The following is a 20374-nucleotide window of genomic DNA, read 5'->3' as shown; positions in this document are numbered from 1 at the left end:
TTAGATATTCATTAATAAGAAAATATCTAAAATAACAAAATATGTTCAAAATACTAAAAAAATATATATTTTTCTCCATCTAAATATTTAAATTAAACTAATTTTATGTAAATTTAATTATTTAGTCTTACATTATTCAAATTTTTATATTTATATTATTTTTATTTTTGGATTTTGAGGATTAAGTATATTTGAATTTTTGTTAAAACATTACATAATTAAAATAGGCACTGAAACTTGAGCCCAACCGAACCTTCAATGTTCGAACCATATCCAAATCAAATTCAACCACAAAATTTGTAAATATCCGAATCATATTTAAAATTTTAACTCTAAAATTTGAAATCTGAACAGATCAACTGAATCCGAATAGATATCTGAATGTCTATCCCTTGAAAAAGTTGTAAGAAAAATCTCTTATTACAGTGTAAAATAAATAGTTTAATAAATTATTTCGCTCCGTTCGTGCGCGGATTACTAGTATTAAAGACGCTTGCTTAGGGTTTTCGCGGATTATAGACTGGTCTATCATACTGTCCTGTCTTATTGCCCACAAATGCGATAAGCACTCCTACCTTGTTTTTTTTTTCATTAACATTTTTTTTTAATCATTAACATTTCAAAGAATGATTTATCATTTCTAAAACAAAATATGCAAAGCATCAGAATCTCTTCGATACATTCGTTCATGTTTTGAGTAAAAAAACTTGGGTTCAATGCGGTATGCGGGAACTTACCTCTACTTGAAACATTTCAAAAATGGTTCCGATCTTGAGGATATTGGTGTTCCTATAACTTTCTACAAGTTTTATTTTTATGAGTTAAAAAAATAATTGTTAATTAATTTTTTTGTTGATCAATAAATTGTTTAGTTTATCCTAAATTCCTAACTAAGTAAATGAATAGTAGTTCTGGTTAGAAAATCAATTTTAGCAAATGATTGCCAAACTGATTAATCATTCCAAAGACAAGCATACTCGTAATACTCTCTCTTATAGTACTATTTTCCAACGCTTTTAGATTTTCTAAAGAAAAATGTATTCTTCTATTTAGTTTGATTTGCGCTGTTTGTAAAGCTCATTCAAATTTTCAAATTCTTAGCCTGAAAAGAAAACTAATTTATGAATTTTTATTTTGATGATAGAGTTGAGAGATCAATGATTTGGATCGTAACATTGTATGAAGATGCCCTTTAAAACAAAATATATGAAGATGGGAAGTTGGTACCCCTAGCTACTCTCCTAGAAAGTGCTCTCATTTGGGCAGTTTTGGCAGGCAATTAGTGACCCCACTCTTCTTGTTTATGCCCCTTTTAGTCTGCGTATATCGTGATTAACATCGCTCTCGTTATAATTAATTACAATATAATTCTTAATCCAAGTTATTCTTAGAAGTTTCCATCTGAAAACCATTTAGCCGTGTTTTTCGTGTTAACAATTAACTAAGAGATTTTTTGGTTGACAACAATTAATTTAAGAGCCTAGCTAGTTCATCCTTTTCTTAGAAGTTTCTAGCATTGGAAAGCATTTAGCCTTATACACTACACAGCCTATATAATATACACATACACTAGAGATATCACAAACATAAATGTGGAAGTAGATAATTATATATGCAGTGGCGGATATAGAAATGATGTTATCCGGGTCAAAACTATGCAACTCTAATTATTACCATTATAAGTTTGAATTTTTGACAGGGCGTCATCAAATATCTATATAAAACTACATTAAATTTACAAATTTATGGTGGGCAGCTGCCCCTCCTACACTCAGTGTAGATTCACCACTATAATATAAGCAGTAACTTTATAAAACGAAAAACCCTGAATTTCTTCTACTCATGGATATTTAAAATTACTAGACGGTGTAACTTGATAGATTTACCATTTTTTATTTCATTTTAGTTAAGGTATTTAGTTATTTTAGATTCTTTTGTAAAACCTACATGACAAAATTTATAAACAGATGTTATTATTATAAAATACGGATTAACTGAAGTTTCCATTAAAATAATATGTATATTTTGTAAAACATTCTCAGATGGTACGTCAGCAACATTTTCATTTATATATTTACATTTTAATATATAAGTGCTACTAATGAATTAGTGTGATTGTGGTAGGAACCTCGATCTCGATGGCTATGAGTGTGGTTATGGTTGAAAGCAGTCTGTACTATAGCTGTTGAGATTCGGGTTAATTGGTCAGCTTGAGCTTTTCCTAAATCTATTCCAGTTCAGATAATATATGTAATATGTGTTATCAGACATTCCAATTATGCATAGATATATATCGATTGTCCCGGGAAGATCATATAACATTTAATATTTGCTTAATTATAATTAGCTAAGCAATACGACGTGAATAATATACTGTTAGTTTGCTCATTCACGAGAATCACATGCACTGCAGGCCTTCGCAAAAATGTGTTTAAAATTTCTTATTATTAACATAATTAAGCACTATAGTCTATATTGATACTAATCATATTATATATTGGTATTATAATTAAGAACATGACATTGATCTCATTAGTTTAACTCTTTTGATGACTCAACATCCCATTTATACCAATAAATGAAATAATATTTCTTACGATCGCTACTTAGTGGAGACAATTAATCGACCTTGGACCATCGGGTTCGTTGGGAACTTGGGATTAGTTTCCGTCTATGCTAGTGTCCTAAATGTTGGAAAGCACCACCACCGACCCAAATTACAGAAGAATACAGTCAAAACATTTTTTTGTAAGCCAATTAATTAATTAAATGTCTAACCAATGATTGGCTCAAACAAAAGAGATACTCCGTGTACTAGTTGATACTAATACGTGTTGATATACACAACGTTGAATGTGTTTGCCCACATATATATATAATCACGTTAATGCAATTTTCATGCATCATATATTTGTTTTCTTCTAACTAGTTTATGATTGTTTTTAAAATTGTAAATTTTAGTGGTTACACGCAAAACTACCCCCATTAACATCCAATAACGAGCATTTGATAGATTAGCGTCGAGAATATGCTCTTCCCAAATAATGCATTATGCATACGATACTGATGAGAAAACAAGTGTGTTATCTCATTAATTATATGCTGCATGGACGATGAATCCATGTTTGGCTATGTTATACTTGGTTATATCTAATATGATTGTAAATATTTCATATATAATTTTCTCAAAAAATATTTCATATATTAGCATCACGAATCTAATCCGTAGTCAAATAATCTAGGAATTATATATATGTCCCCCCAGTGTAAATATTTCATATATTATACTTGGTTATATCTAATGTATTAGCATCATGATGCCAACATATGAAATATTCACAATTATTCCTAAGCTCATTCTAATTTACTTGAAAAGGAACCCAATGCCCACGTTAATGCATGGATCCACATCGACATACATATGCTGAACCGGTGGGTCCCATGCAACATATAGACGTTCATATAAAGTCTCCAAATTTTCAGAATCAAAACTCGATACATCGAATGTTCTACAATTTTATAAAAGTAATGTTCATGGTTAAAGACGCGCATGCATATATTACATATATGTTTGTCTTTTATATAATTGTACTTGTTCGCATGAATATGTTTTGTAAACCATAGATGTGGAAGTGTTCAAAGTGTTCAAAAAAAAAAAAAACCATAGATGTGGACCATGTGAAGATAGTGGTTGATGAGAAGTGGTGGATATCACATGTTATAATAACTTTTATATATATAATGATCACTAAAATAGACAATTAGTTGTGTACGCTAAAACAGAAGACCGCTTACTTTCTTCAATACGCAAACTTGGAGCCAGAGTCAACTATATTAGAGTGCTATTTTTTTTTTGAAACCAAAATCCCTTTTCAAGGGAGAACACAAATTTATAAACGGTATTTGAAAAAAAAAAAAACATGTAAGTTAAATATTAGAAAAGAAGACAAAACCAAAATTCTTCATTTTGATGGTAAACCAAACCAAGTCCAATCCTTAGAAATTAAGAAATGTAGATCCTTTGTGTGGATTTGGAAAGTTTACTTGGACTATGCTTGTGTTTTTCCATTTTCACAATTTACTTAGTCAGATATATATATATATATATATATATATATATATTGAAATAGATATGAAACTAATAAAATATTATAATTTAGATATCATTTATATATATTTAATAAGTATTACAACATTTGAGGTAACCATGTGTCATCATCACAATGATTTTTAGAATCTTTAGAGAGATTGATTGATCAGTCTCAATTTTTTTTAGGCTTTTTGCAGAATTGACCTATAACTTAAAGTCAAACACAAAACTAACTTCCTTTTTTTTGAAAATTGGTTTTGCCCTATTCACCCCACAAGTTCATATAATTTACGAAAATGCCATCAATTTTTTTTTTTTTTTTTTTCGAAAATGACATTTTTACTCTCTCACCCTCATCATCTTCAAGTAATTACAAGATTGCCATTGTCATCAATACCACAACCACCATGAACAACCAATTTGAAGCTCTTAATGCTCCCAAAATCGATTTACCCTTCTTCTTTTACCATTCTTGTGAACTAAATTGTACAACATATCTCTCACTTTCTCTCCACAATGAGCTAAAAAACCCAAGATTTTGATTCTAAATTTTTATGGTTCATAGAGTCATATAAGCTAACGATTCTGGGTGGGTTACTTTCGTTTGTGATTTTGTGTGCTTGGAGAAGCCTTATGTATGCTAATGAACTTATCTCACCAATTTAAGGTATGACATCGAGTTTTTTTCCAGATCTGTTCGTCAGACGACTTACTTGGGAAGTCGTCTGGCTGTAGACAACTTACCTGGAAGTCGTCTGGTCAACGCAGAGGTTATTTTTGCAATTGACTTTGAAATCTGTAACCTGAGACGACTGAAAGTTAAGTCGTCTGTTTTTGTTTGGTTTCAAAAAAATTTCCAAAGAACCTAGACGACTTACATTTCAGTCATCATAGGTTAGTTTTGCATTTGACTAGATAATTTCAGAAGTTTGACTTCCCCAGACGACTTACATTTCAGTCGTCTGGCAAAAATTAAAATAATAATATTTTTTAAAAAGTAGACGACTTACAGTTAAGTTGTCATAGGTTAGTTTTGCAATTGAAAAAAAAAAACTTCAAAATTTAATTATACACAGACGATTTATAATTCAGTCGTCCACGAGACGACTTACTTGTAAGTCGTCCAGGATTTTTTTCCGAGATTCTGGTCAAACCTCGTAAATCCTAGACGACTTACATTTCAGTCGTCTCGTGGACGACTGAATTATAAGTCGTCTGTATATAATTAAATCTTGAAATTTTTTTCAATTGCAAAACTAACCTATGACGACTTAACTGTAAGTCGTCTACTTTTAAAAAAATATTATTATTTTAATTTTCACTAGACGACTGAAATGTAAGTCGTCCAGAAAAGTCAAACTTCTGAAATTATCCAGTCAAATGCAAAACTAACCTATGACGACTGAAATGTAAGTCGTCTAGCTTTTTTGGAGTTTTTTTTTAGCCAAACAATAGTAGACGACTTATTTTTCAGTCGTCCGAAATAACATATTTCAAAGTCAATTGCAAAAATAACATCTACGTTGACCAGACGACGTATAGTTTAGCTGTCTGGACAACTTAGATTGAAGTCGTCCGCGTCTTCTCCGCTAGTTTTTAAGTCTTCTACGTTAGTTTTTGAATAACAATTGTATTTTTAAGAGTGATAAGTAACTTCAAGATATGTAAAACTCATATTTACAAAATATGTTCTCTCCCTTAGTTTTACTAAATTTGACTAAGTTTTTCAACGCAAACTTATAATAAAATATGATATGCTTTGACTAGTTACTATTGTTTGTTTCCATCTCTTAAGTATTATTGTTATAGACAATAATGATGACTATTGTTATGAGTTGGAAGAAGGGTTAAAATGCTTCTTAAAATGTTGTATCAATATAAAGCTACCAACATTCTTGTTTATTAAGATGAGAAAAAGGTCATTGAAGTTTATTATTGCATATGAGAGATCCAAAGATAAGAAAAAGGCTACTGAAGTCTATTATTTCATTGATTTGTAAATGTGTAAACACATTGTTAGCACATTTAATACATCTTGGAAAACATTATTACTGATTTTACAAAAAATTAACAACTAAAAGAGTAGACATGCAATTCACAAAACAGACCACAAACAAAACTATTATAGATCATTCCTCTACAAAGACAAGCTTGGATTCCACTTGAGTACACAAGACCACACGACTTTTAAGAAGTCCAGACGACTTCCAGGAAGTTCAGACGACTTTGTCAGAAGACTTTTAGGAAGTTCAGATGACTTCCAGACGACTTTACAGGAAGTCTAGACGACTTTACAGGAAGTCCGACGACTTTACAGGAAGTCCAGACGACTTTGTCAGAAGACTTCCAAGAAGTCCAGACGACTTCCAGACGACTTCCAGACGACTAACAGGTAAGTCGTCCAAGAAGTCTTCCAGATCTGAAAAACCTGCATATCAAATCCAGATCTGAAAAACCTGCATATCCAAAAACGTTCAAATGACTTAAAAACAGAGAAAATGAGTGGAAGATTAGATAAATCTACCTTTACAAAACACACAAAAATACATATCTAAAAAAAATAGATCTACCTTTAAATTAGTGGAAGATGAGTACCATCTGATTAAAAACCTGCAAAAGAGATAGATTAGTAAGAAAGACATGAGACAAAACTGAAAAATTCATATAAAGTTTGGTGTTATCAAGTCAAAGAGATTAGAGAGAGGTTGGAGAGTTTTAGAATGATGAACATTACATTTTTGTTGCAGTCATTTGAGAGGAAGAGAGAGAATGTGTAAATTTTTCTTTATATATGGAGACAAAAAATCCAATTAGGTTAAATATTTTTGACTCAGACGACTTCCTGGACGACTTACATTTTAGTCGTCTGGTGAAGAAATTAAAACAGACGACTTACATGTAAGTCGTCCAGAAGAGTTTAATATTTTTAGCGGGAAATTAAATATTTTTAGCGGGAAACTAAAATAGAAGACTTTCCAGACGACTTACAAGTAAGTCGTCTAGTTTAAATTATTTAAGCGGGAAAATAATTTTTTAAAAAATTTTAGGCGGGAATATTTGGACGACTTACATGTAAGTCGTCTGTTTTAATTTCTTCACCAGACGACTGAAATGTAAGTCGTCCGAGTAAAATGATCCGGTTAGGTTAAAACGTACATTGGTAAAATTAAAGGTTCAGTACGATGTGGACGACTGAAATATACGTCGTCTGAGTAAATTATTCAACAGACGACTGAAATATAAGTCGTCCACACCCTAAACATAACTCCTAAACTTAATTATCTAATTAAAGACTTCATAAAATCAAATCAAACTTGAAAAGTGTTTACTATACACATAAATAAACACATATAGGTGAAAACTAATTTTTGAAAAAAACATTTTAGTTTTCCAAAATCTAACCCTAACAATACATACAATACTACAACATATGTTTGCCAAACTCCTAAACCAAAGTATTTCATGATTCACTATTTCCACTCATCTATCTTCAAAACAAATCAATTTTATCATATCTTAATTTATATCACTTAAAACTGTTTATAATTACTTGATTTTTATTTTTCACGCATCAAAATATTTTTTTACAAGATTTATAAATTATTTTTAAAATAAACCGGTACCAGACGACTTACACTTCAGTCGTCCAGACGACTTCCAACATCTCAGACGACTCAGACGATTTACTAGGGCTATATTCGTAAAAATGGCTTATGTTTTTTTGTTTGGTCACAAGAGACTGAGCTGTAATTTCACTAGGCTTTTAGGTTAGTTTTGCATTTGATTCAAGTTTGGGTATAGGTTTGGGGTTAAAATCAAGTTGTGGGTTAGTTTTGGCAAAAACCCCATTTTTTTTATTAAACTAACAAAAAATTTAATTATTAATGTTTTTTTCATTTTTTTCTTAAATAAAAGATATTGAATCAACTAATGTGGCTAAAGTATATATGACAATTAATAATTTTGAATAATAAAGATTTGATAAAAGTAGTGTATCCTCTATCATTTTTGTTTAGTTTTAAATTATTAAAATAAATTAAACATTCATGTTAATAATATAATATAAATTTAGACTTTTCTGTATATATATTTTATTTCGAATTTTTTAAAAATGACTATAAATTACTAAAATTGTTAAAAGTTTCACACTGAATTTTTTGATCCATAGTTTAAGATAAAAATGATTACAAAATCATATAAATCGGAAGTATTATTTAATAAATATTTTTTTTTGAACATATTATTTAATAAATATTAAGGCTTTATAGTTTAGAAAATATGATTGATCTATAATACTACTACCAAGGCTTCATAATTAATTAATCCAGTTCACTTTGGTAGTATACTGATCGTTTAGAAAATATGAAGTTTTAAATCATGATATGTATTAAATATGCATTTTTGGTTACGAAAGACCTATAGGCTATAAGTATAGTACTACGAGGAATACTCTTCAAAAAGAAAAAAATAAGCGAATGTCATTAGTCACATGTACGCAAATTTGTAGTGACAAATCAATATTCTATCATCATGATTTGGGCGGACAGTTGTTGAGGTGTTTGGCAGAGTTGAGCCCAACTTTTGGCCCAGTAATGAACTAATGATCATGTTATACTTGTTGCAGGAATGGAAATACTTCATATAACTTTTTCTCGTACAATTTTTTTATTCGGTAAAACCCTACAACGTGCACAGATAGATCGTTCTCTTACATGACAAACAACAATGAACATAGCGTTTGAAATAATTAATTAAAAGAATGGGAGAATAACAGTACAGAAGAATTTCAATAACCTACATGATTGATGAACAGAACAAAGAAAAAACTAAACAACAAACTTCATATCTATGTTTGGGAAAAACGTCTTCCCAAAAGAATTTCAAGATCATTCTCTAAGGGAGTTAAATTCAAATCCAAAGACAAAACCCTCTTGCTACTACTACATCGTTTCAGAACCGGCATGTTATGAATCACAGGAGAGATGAGCTCCGATGGCTCCACCATCATGCTTGACCTATGCCGTCTCATGTGACCGCCTAAAGCCTGTCCGGTCCCAAAACTCTTACCGCATATTGTACACTCATGGGCTTGAGTTCCTTCTTTGGTAAGATATTGTTTCACCACCTTTTGGTCAACGGTTAGCTTTGGCTTCTTATGGCTTGCACGGTGGCCACCAAGGGCTTGAAACGAAGAGAATCTCTTGTTACATGTTTTGCATTCGAACCGGTTACTTGAATTGCTCTCGGCATATTGATTCACGCCAATCTGTTTGACCATGGAGGAGGTTTGAGATAGTATCATTAGACATTTAGCAATGTCTAGATTCTTGATGGACTCTTCGAACTCAGATCGTTCTCTCTTCATATTATCTTTCTTTTTTGGTAAGATTTTAAGAAACAAGGAAGCAAAGTAAATTAAGGATAGAGTTTTCTTTGTTCACACAATGAATTGAGAGCGTTTGTAATGAAAGTTGAGAACATAGGGGTAATGTATATTTATAAGAGCTTGAATTTCTTGTAGTTTGAACAAAACAAGTCGTCTAAACTAATATTCTAACAGCAAGTAGCACTGATTGTTTGACTTGGGACAAAAAATGACATTTTCAATTTCGCCCTTCCACCACCGAACGCAAAGGATACCTACATGGGTTTGACTAAAAAGGGGAATATTGTCTTTTCATGAATTGCACACCACTAAGTTTCTTGCATCTTCGAAACTTCTATTGCTAAACAAAAATGTTAATCATACGAAAAAGAAGCATAGTCAACAAATGTATACAACACAGTATAGATCCAACAGCTTGGTTTCTCATTGACTTGCTTGCCACCGTCATTAATTTAATATCACCTAACCATCGAATATATACTATAATTTATGACCTAATTTATATAATCACTGGTAAGTAAACAGCCGTCACGTATAACCCATATAACATACAATGGTTAAAAAAAACAGTCATCTAATGGGGAAAAAGTTTGATCATATCCAAATACAGACGTCAAAAACAATTAATCTTAAAAGTTCTTTTTTTTTTATCAGAATCGAAGTCAATACAATCATCAGTATGTTTGAAGAGAAAATTCATTATATTTAATTGACTTTGTTCAAACACATGCACCGGAGACTGGAGATCAACTTAAAGCCTTAGAATACAAATACAATGTATTATTAATACATAGTCCATCTAGATGGCAAGGGCTCGAGAGATAGTCAAGAACATCCTCTCTGTATTTTAAATATTGAGCACGTCACAGATGACGGAATTGTTGATTAATTTATCCTTTGGGTCTCATTTTTTTCACACAATCTCGATGCTCAAAAAATAAAAGAATCAATGTCAGAGAGTAGATATGCATAACGCTCCCTAATTGCAAAGTGAATATGCAAATCATAAAAGAGCTTATGGACAGCAAATGTTGTGAGGCAACTCTGTTTTGTGCATCCTGTCACGGACAAGTGCACAACAACTAGCACGAAGTTGATATGGTCGACATGTAATTAGGGATGTTAATATGGGCTCAACTTAACAGGGTTAGCCCTAACCCTGCAAACCCATTTGTAGCCCTAACCCTCATTTTTTAAACAGGGTTTAAATAGGGTTGGCCCTAATAGGACCAGGGTTTAAATTTTAACCCTTTTATTTTGATTCACACAACTATTATACAATATTTAATAATGTTTTTCATCAAAAAAAAACTTAAAGTCGAGTTTTCTCACCAAAAACTGAACAACGAAATTTTCCGTCGAAACCGCAAAATCGAGTTTTCAACTAAAACAACAAAATCGAGTTTTCCTTCCAAAAACGCAAAATCGAGTTTTTCGTCAAAACTTCGAAATCGAGTTTTCCCGCCAAAAAATCAAAATCGAGTTTTTCGCCAAAACCTCAAAATCGAATTTTCCCGTGAAAACGTAAAATTAAGTTTTTCTGGAAAACCCGTACAACTCAATTTCACGGTTTTGGCGGGAAAACTCGATTTGCCGGTTTTGTCGGGAAAACTCGATATTGCGGTTTTAGTTTTGGCGGAAAAACTCGATTTTGCGGTTTCGGCAGAAAAACTCGATTTTGCAGTTTTGGCGGGAAAACCCGATTTGCCGGTTTCGGCGGAAAACTCGTTTTTGCTGTTTCGGCGGGAAAACGCGATTTTGCTGTTTCGGCGGGAAAACGCGATTTTGTAGTTTTCGGCGGGAAAACTCGATTTGCCGGTTTCGGCGGAAAAACTCGTTTTTGTGGTTTTGGCGGGAAAACTCGATTTTGCGGTTTTGGCGGGAAAACTCGATTTTGCGGTTTTGGCGGAAAAACTAGATTTTACGGTTTCGGCGGGAAAACCCGATTTGCCGATTTCGGCGGAAAACTTGATTTTGCTGTTTCGGCGGGAAAACGCAATTTTACAGTTTTGGCGGGAAAACTCGATTTGCCGGTTTTGACAGGAAAATTTGATTTTGCGGTTTTTGCGGTTTTTGCGGTTTTTGCGGGATAACTCGATTTTGCTGTTTTGGCGGGAAAACTCGATTTTGCGGTTTTGGCGGAAAAAAACACAATTTTTTTTGACGGAAAAACTTTATTCTTAGTTGTGGAGCAAAAACTCGATTTTGCGATTTTGGGAGAAAAACTTTTGATTTTGATGCTCAACAAATTGGCGGAAAGAATCATATCATACCTTAATTTTTCTAGTTTTATCTTTAAATTTTAAGAACAAAAATAAATGAAATATTTTTTTCAATTAAATGAGTTAACCCTGGTACCAACCCTAACCCTTGCTTATAATAAGGTTAAAATAGGGTTGGGTTAAAATAGGGCTGGACTTATAATAAACGAAAGAGGGCTGGGCCCTAACCCTGTAGTTAACATCCCTACATGTAATACATGCACAGATGATTCTTTCAATAAACAGCTAACAACTTCTATATAGTTCAGATTCTTCTTTCTCTAAGATGAATCCAAATATGTGGTGCATAGACCTCTCCAGCTGCGGTCCTAACGTCTGAGTTTGGTGAAAAGAGCAAATAAGATGAATCCAAATTCGCTTTCTATAGGACTCGAAACTAGATCGCTTGATACAACTATTAATAAGTCATTAGTCAAACCACTGGAATAAATAGGTTTTCCGCATATGTTTTATTTCATGGTTGTGAGCAATAAGATATAACTATTGTTACTGCGTTAGGCTATCTAAATTATATTGTCCTTGGTCGTATTAGGTCAAGATAGTATTAGTAAGACCGTTTCCATAGAGTCAATGGTTAGCTAGGATGTGAATATGTGATGAATGAAGATTATTGAAAAATGGAGTATACACCAAGTTGTATATAAAAGATGAGCACGTCAAGTAAGTGGTAGATTACATAGATGTGCTTATGTTGACTTTATTATGTTTTCTTGAAGACCAAACAAAGTCAAAGAGTGTTTTAGTTTCTCTCTTTACTTTTTTCTTTTTCATATTTGGTTTAATTCAGATGAGAAGATTAACCAAATTTAACCGGTCCATACACAACCAACTAGTCCAGAACAACACAACCTTGCGTACCACTACCATTCATAACCTTTACACAATATTACTCTTCTAGACTCATCCAGTTGATGAACTCAACTGCCAAAACGGGCACCCTTTTTTTGTCTAATCAAATCATATGTTTACTTCCAAGAATGGAGTTCTGTTGTTAGCTTCGTCTTGTCCCTGTTTACTTGATCTCTTCTCCATGCTTGTGTCCTCCTCACCGAGAATATTCTTCGGCAGCAAAGTCCTCATCTCCTCAATGGACGCCAAGCTCGGCACAGTTATGGGTACTTTCTTTGGCGTTTCGTTCTTGCGCTGATCAACCTGGCCATTGTATTACAAAACTTAACTGTTAGATATCTAGTCATAGATATCACACTCTACAATTTTTAGTGTTCTGTACCTGATAGTCTTTTATGAGAGACTGTTCTGCTTTGTCTCGAATGTTTGATACACCCTGTCCATGCTTCTCTTGCAATAACGTGACCTGCTTCATTGAAGTCTCCACTAAAGCATCCGTTGCTTCTTTGTTCTCACGGTCTTGCATCAGCGAGTCTGTAAAACCATAGATTAGGACATTTTTCCTTGAATAAGAAAGGGACAATGATTTTAGTGTGGTTACCATTAACAGCTGCGTGAAGTTCATTAGTCCTACTGACAAAGTTAGCATCCATTGTGGAGAATGTTGATGTAAACTCATCCTGCAGCTTGTCATTTTCTTTCTCCATGTCCCTATACATAGAAAGTTTTTGTCAACCAAGTGATGTGGAAGGAAACATAGAAAGAAGTTGCAGATACAGAAGGAGATTATTTTACCCCATTGTGACATTAAGTTCTTGTTGGTACTTCGTGTTAAGGTTCTTTACGCCTGCTTCAGTGGTCTCCCACAGTTTTTTAGACTCATTGGCCCTTCCCAAGCTAAAACTCATACAATGTTTGTATGAGAAACTATATTGAGGAACGAAAGTATTAGTAGTGAGATGGAATCAGTACCAATCTTCAAGGTAATGGTCCATGACTGTGATAGACTCTGCGGAAGCTATTGTGTTTTCCGTGAACTCGGTTTTTGCTTTCTTTAAGTAGTCACACAGTTCCTTCTTTGCGCCAATGGAAACTTGCTGCATACAAGACACTTGTTCCTGCAATCTCTTCTCTTCTTGTATGTCGTGTTCTTGGATATTGCGTGATGCATCAGAGACCTAGAAACACGTGACTTAAGTGTGATCCAACTGATATAGAATGAAGGAGGAGTAGTTAATGGTTAAAAGACTCACCATTGCAGTTTTCTTTGAAGTTAGCTTTGATAATATCAGCCCAATGTCAACCAAAGCTTGTTTCTCCTCTCTTTCAGCCTCTTCCTGTGTTTAGTAACAACCAGTTTCGAGTTAACCTCTCAAAACATGCCTTATTAAAGTTTTTCCAATCTCACCTTAAAGTTCATTTCAAAAGCAGCAAGCTGTCTTGATTTCTCTGCTTGGCTTTCTCTAATAGCCTCCACCATGTTGTGAGCTTGGTTGTAGATGTTACTGAAAATGGTTGAAGCAGTGTTGGAAATTTCTTGGGCTGACCTCATGCTTCTGATCAAGCCCTGTGGATAAGAAAGAGCAGAAGTTAAATTCCTCAGCAGAGCTAACAAGACACCAGCATATGATTTTACACAACACCTGCTCTTGTTGTCTTGCAGCAAGAGCTAAGAGCTCCTTCTGGTCATTAAGTGAATCCCGGATGTCCTCAGCGACTTTAGCAGCCTCTTTTGCTGATGCAATGAGCAACTGAGAAGAGAGAGAGACACTTAAATATCACCTAAAACAGAAACACTTAAATTCAATCATTCTGTCTTGTTCATACTTACTTGCTCAACAGCCTCTATTTGTGATCCTATGGAAGAGTTCATGTTCTCCAGATCAAACGAAGCTTTCTTTTGTAGCATTTCAGAGAGTTTCTTCAAGGCTGCTACTCCTGAAGTATAAGTATCTGCTGTTCTACCAATTCTTGATTCCAGATCACGTGTTGCCTGTGTGAGTTTCAACCACTCATTGTTCATAAAATGTACACAAGAAAAAGGGAAATGAGATGGTATAGTCTTTTTTTCTTACATCATATTTATGAGCGAGAAAAGACTGAGTATGTTCTTCCATAGTTCTTAATTGTTGCTGTTGCTGAGACACTGATCCAAGTACTGTTCTGTGCAATTCTTTAAGGTTTTGATCAACCTGTGAACCAAATTTCAGAAGCATGCTTTTGTTTTCCGATTCCAGCTTGTCCTTTTGATCTGCAGAAACAAGTAAAGTCATCACTTGACAGAGACTTGTTTTCAGCTCTAGACATAGGAAACAAGCAAGTACCTAATCTTGTGAACAGAGAACTTATATCATTTGACGCATGCTGCAAATCAGAACGTAGCCCCTTTGCACGGTCGATCAAAGTAGTCTCTGTCCAACAAAATATCAGAAACACAAATCAAAAGCCTTTATATTTTTTTTATGAGCTAGAATTGTTACCTGAGGCTTTCATTCTGGAGATGATGGCTTCCCTTTCCTTTAACTTTGAGATAACTTGGATATAATTCTCTTTAAGGTCATGCAACTCCTTGTTAGTATTATCCAGGTTTCTCTGGACCATAAACGTTTGAAAATTCAAGACAAACTCTCATTGAAAGCATGAGTAATCTAGAAAGTAAATCACCTTGCAGTCCTTAAGGTCACTTTCTACATCCAGTAACTTCTCTTTCTCAGTCACGTAAAGCCCACGGAACTTGGAAGCTTCCTGCATAAGAGAAGAAGCCACTTAAGTTCCATCAGAGAAACTTGGTTTAGTTTCTAACAGATGGAAGAGAAAAGGTGGGAGCATACGTACTCTTTCAGCGAGATTTAAATCATTCTCCAACTGTTCTATCCTCTCAGTTCTCGCCTGAAACAAACACAATGATTATTCCGAGCATGAGGTGAAAATAGAATTAAAATTAAGGCTCGTCATTTGAATTTACCTTCTTTTCAGCCTCTTCTTGTGCATATCTTTCCTGTGCTATGTATATACCATTTCTATCCCTTGCCGCTCTTACATCTGCATCCATTTTACATCAGTTACAACAAATCTACTAGCACATTTGGTAATAAAAATTAGATGATGTTATGAGTGTAAACCTTCTTTCATTCTCTCAAGCTCCAAGTAAAGGTCTTTGAGCAACACAGCTTTGGATAACTTCTGGTTTGCCTGAAGATAGAGAAGTTAAGTTAGAAAGATGAAACCTAATATAGCTAATTATGAGATATGATAGTGTGAACAAAACCTCAGGTTTGTTCTTAATGTTCTTAGCACGGTAGGCATAATCCAAAGTGCTTAAAGTTTCTTCCAGGGAATGAGCAGATGGCGAGATTGTAGCAATGATACAAGTTTTTGTCTTCCCTCCTAGAGAGTCCCTTAAAAGCCTTGTCAGCTTACTATCCCTACAAAGACAAAGATCTACCGTTATACTCCAAGAAACACACAAATGTTTAGTTGTAAAGACAAGGGCAAGTACCTGTAAGGTATATGAGAAGAATGTTCCACAAGCGCATTAATCACACGCCCTAATGTAAGCAAGCTCTTGTTAATCTCCCCAGCCTCTCTCGCCCTACCATCCCTCGACCCTGACCGCAAAATATTCTCGGAGCCCGCTAGATCCACAAGGTTAAGCTTCCCACATTTGATCAACTCCTCATCTCCCATAGATTCTTCCTTAATATGCACCGTGATGGTAAAAACAGAATGAGAGCGGCTGCTTCTTTTATTCAACAAAGTATCCGCCGTGCGCCTTTTGGACGAGCCTCGTTCGAGAAGAGCGTATATATCGTTAGCACTGTACACAACCTCTTCCTCAAGACCACGTAGAACCACACAGCCTTTCCCATCCTCCATTAAAGAAACAGGCTTCTTCTGCTTATCGTCAGAAGATGATCTTGATGAAGAGTCTTCTTGAGCTAACAAGTCTGTGACTTCTTCGTTGTACAGCTCCAAGAACGTGACTTTCATACTGTAGTCAGCCTTTTGAGCCTCAAGAGTTTCGAATATATGCCTAACAGCTCTAGGAATCACCCCAGCCTCCACAGGTAAATCCCCTCCCTAGACAAAAAAACAACAACTTGAATCTGATAAGAACACACGGATACATTGATCAAGAACACCAATTATACTCAAGAACCTAAGGTTTGACAAAGACTTTTCCACCACACAAGTCTCACAAGATGCATATACTCTAAGTACACTCCTCTCTTCTAATTATAGTAGTACTCTCATCTTTACAATTCTGTTACTCTCCTAATGACTTCAATAACAGTTTGAGACTTGCCACATCCATATTCACAATCTTCTAAGCCACAGATCATAACAGAATCAAGTCACAAATGTTGAAGCCTTAAAACCGGTAATCTAGTTTAGAGACTGATCAAACAATAACGAAAGAGATTAGGACCAAAGATTCCGTTTACTGAAGTGTACAAAGTCTCTTTGGCCCTAATCTTTTTTCATTATTATTTGATTAGTCTCTAAACTAGATTACTGGTTTTAAGCCTTCAACAACAAACAGAAACATGAAAAACAAAATGAGATACCTTTTTACGCATGCCGCCTTCCATAGTGTAAGTCTTCCCGGTTCCTGTCTGTCCATAGGCAAACACAGTGCAGCTAAAACCTTCCAACACTTCATGAACAATAGGTGCAATGGCTTGGTCATATATAGATCTTTGTTGTGCTTTAGGCCCAAAAACCTATAAAAAAAAAACACCATCAATACCAACAAAGAACAGAGCATGTTTAAGAAATCCCTAGACGGTCCAATTTTTTTGAAAATTCAATTAGTAAATAAATCGACTAGACGCTGCCTATACCTATTTTTAGAACAATGATATGTAACATTAAATAGTCCAAAACATTTATATGTATGGACTACAAATCATAACCAAAGAACAAAAAAAGAAACGGACCTTGTCGAAAGTGAAGAGACGGTCCACTTGCTTATTAGCAACGCTGACTTCTTTCCTGAGCTCGTTACAGGAAATGACTCTAGGGACGTTCGATTTCTGCTCCTCTTCGCTTAACGGTCTGCAACGAAGAAGGACCTGAACGTTGACTTCTTTCTCTCTTTCGAGGCGGGAGGAGAAGCAAGAAGAATCAGGCCGTCTTCTCTCGGGACGAGGAGTGAGGAACGGAGCTGGAGATGGGATCACTCCCACTCCGCTTTTTCTTGTAACGTCGGGAGTGAAAGACATAACTACTTGGTGTTGGATGTTCTGAGAAAAAAAAATCAAAAAATGGAAAAATCATTATTGAACTCAAATCGAAAATCAAAAAGGTGGATTCAGATTCACTTACAGAAACACAAGCCCGGAAGGGGAGAGTTCGAATTTCGAATCGAGCACGAACAAGGTTTAGGGTTCTTCTTTGAGATTCGCAACGATGGGAACTTTTTTTTTTTTTTTTTCTGGTTTGAAATTTGAAAAGTAACCGTTTGGGAAACTCTGAGCGGAGTGTGTTATATGCTGCATACACAGAGAAAATGAATATGGGCCCGGCTGGTTCCCAAAGTTTGAATTACTTGACCAGTACCACTAATAATCACCTTAATTTCAAAAGTAAACTAATATGCTCGGCTAATGATCCCATTATTATGCAAATATAGCTTACACAAATTTGATTTCAATAGATGTATGTTTCCTATATTACATATTATTAACACCAGATTTTTTATTTATTTTTATATCATCTTTAGGATCACTGTGTGTCAAGTAATCCATTTTCAAAAAGAAAAATAATAATAAAGTACTTGTTCTAATCCTCCACGCCACAAGTTGAAGTTTAACACGAAAGGAAGAAAAAAAGCAGTATCTTTTGGGGAAAAAATAATGTAATTTCTGATTTTATTCTTTTTTGGAAAAAAGGTGTGCCAAAAAGGCAAAAAAAAAATACTAATATTTTGAAAAAAAAACAAGATCAAGCTGGATTAATAGTTTTAAACTGAATTGTAGAGTAATCCATCTTATATATGGATCTTATTTTCCAAAATAATATTTTACAGAATAAGAAGTAAAAGTAATAGATACAGCTTATGCTATTACATGTTAAATCTTAATTTATTGAGAATTAATTTACTTGATTTTCACTTCAATTTAGAACCAAATCAAGCGGTTTTGTCCCGATTGGTGCTCAATTCCCCTCATCAAACATTCGAGTTAATTGAAAAGCAGACCGGTTATGACCTACCAGTATCCGGTTCTAAGATTATGAGCAGACTTACTTGTCCTAGCTTTAAGCCCACAAACTAGCTCCGGCCCACTAAGGGCCCAAATTTGTGACATCTTTCTCTTCGAAACGCCGTCGTATCTCGCAAGTACATTCGAAACTCTCAAGCCTTTTTGATCTTCTTCCTCGATCTCGCTCTAGGGTTTCTAGGGTTTATCTCTCTCTCTGCACATTCCTCAACCAACCAACCATGGAGTCTCTAGGGAAGCTACACCTCAATCAACACCCAATCCACCTCTCCCTCACTCAATCCCCTTCATCATTTCCCCAAAAACCTTCGTCACTTTCCTTCAAATCCTTCAAACGCGCTTCCATCAGAGCTTCTTCGTCATCGAAATCATCACTACCTTCCCGTCTCCTCAAATCCACATGCGTCACCTTCACCGCCGCCTCCGCCCTCTTCCTCGCGAATCTCCACCTCAAACCCCCTCCAGCGATCGCATCTCCCCTGACTCCCTCAGTAGAATCCTTAAACCATCAAAACGTCACCGTTTCGCTGGAAGAAGAAGAGACATCGCTCGAAAACCACCTATCCTCCCACCCCGACGACGTTTCCGCCCTCCGCTCGCTAATGGAGGTAAGGATCAAATCCCGCAAGCTTCTAGAAGCGATAGATCTAATCAATAGGTTAATAGATCTAGAACCGGAGGAGAAAGAATGGCCGATCTTGAAAGCCAACATCTTATCCCACAGCGGAGACTCAGAATCCGCCAAGAACGCCTTCGAGGAGATCATATCCAAGGATCCTCTCCGCGTCGAGGCCTACCACGGCCTCGCCATGGCCTACTCCGATTCGGGAGATGATTTAAAGGCCGTGGAGGGGAGGATTCGCGAGGCCATGGTGAGGTGCAAGAAGGAGAGGAATGTGAAGGACCTTAGGGACTTTAAGCTTCTTGTGGCGCAGATTCGGGTGCTCGAAGGGAAGCATGAGGAGGCGCTGAAGCTGTATCAGGAGCTGGTGAAGGAGGAGCCGAGGGATTTTAGGCCGTATCTGTGTCAGGGGATTATATACACGCTTCTTAAGAAGGGAGGCGAGGCGGAGAAGCAGTTTGAGAAGTTTAGGAGGCTTGTTCCCAGGAATCATCCTTATAGAGAGTATTTTATGGATAATATGGTTGCTACGAAGCTTTTCGCGGAGAAGGCGCAGCGAGAGATGGCTGGAACTAAGGGTTGAATGGTGATTGTCTCATGGAGTGCTTGGTAGAGGTTTCCTGATGGTTTAGATGGTTGTAGTAGGTGTTTGAACGTGAACTTGATACCTTGATTGTGTGTTGAATCTTGATCCGTGAGAGTTTGAATCGTTTTGCAGTGTATTTTGGATGTGATAATGTTGCTGCTCTCTACTCTGTCTGCACGGGAGTCTAAATGATTTGGTAGCTCTTTAAGATCTTTAGGTCTAGGAAAGTGGTGAAAACATGGCAACCTGATGCATTGCTTGCTTGTTCTCTGAATGTTATATATTCTCCTCTTAGTTTCAAGGCAACTACCAGTCTTATGTTGTTTCTTAAGTAA

General features: G+C 35.2%; 3 protein-coding genes across 3 annotated transcripts; 1 reads left to right on the top strand and 2 right to left on the bottom strand.

Moving 5' to 3' along the window:
- Window positions 1-8822: 8822 nt before the first annotated feature.
- LOC106383667 (zinc finger protein ZAT11-like) lies at window positions 8823-9947 on the bottom strand. The gene has a single exon (XM_048755102.1). The coding sequence runs from the start codon at window positions 9453-9455 to the stop codon at window positions 8937-8939; it is 519 nt and encodes a 172-aa protein (XP_048611059.1). The 5' UTR covers window positions 9456-9947; the 3' UTR covers window positions 8823-8936.
- A 2607-nt stretch (window positions 9948-12554) lies between these two features.
- On the bottom strand, window positions 12555-18093 carry LOC106387357 (kinesin-like protein KIN-5B). The gene is made up of 21 exons (XM_013827197.3): window positions 17936-18093; window positions 17548-17853; window positions 17176-17331; window positions 16107-16687; window positions 15876-16032; window positions 15730-15799; window positions 15573-15649; window positions 15443-15496; window positions 15272-15352; window positions 15088-15199; window positions 14932-15018; window positions 14683-14858; window positions 14439-14600; window positions 14251-14358; window positions 14016-14174; window positions 13861-13944; window positions 13580-13785; window positions 13403-13504; window positions 13209-13318; window positions 12990-13141; window positions 12555-12910 (listed from the first exon to the last, which is right to left on the bottom strand). The coding sequence occupies exons 2-21, from the start codon at window positions 17830-17832 to the stop codon at window positions 12716-12718; spliced, it is 3114 nt and encodes a 1037-aa protein (XP_013682651.1). The 5' UTR covers window positions 17833-17853; window positions 17936-18093; the 3' UTR covers window positions 12555-12715.
- An 865-nt stretch (window positions 18094-18958) lies between these two features.
- On the top strand, window positions 18959-20175 carry LOC106387358 (protein SLOW GREEN 1, chloroplastic). Its single transcript, XM_048755101.1, has one exon. The coding sequence runs from the start codon at window positions 19053-19055 to the stop codon at window positions 20034-20036; it is 984 nt and encodes a 327-aa protein (XP_048611058.1). The 5' UTR covers window positions 18959-19052; the 3' UTR covers window positions 20037-20175.
- The last annotated feature ends 199 nt before the right edge of the window (window positions 20176-20374 follow it).

Source organism: Brassica napus, chromosome C4 (assembly GCF_020379485.1).
Source record: "Brassica napus cultivar Da-Ae chromosome C4, Da-Ae, whole genome shotgun sequence".
NCBI lineage: Eukaryota > Viridiplantae > Streptophyta > Magnoliopsida > Brassicales > Brassicaceae > Brassica > Brassica napus.
This window is presented reverse-complemented; position numbering and strand designations above follow the sequence as displayed.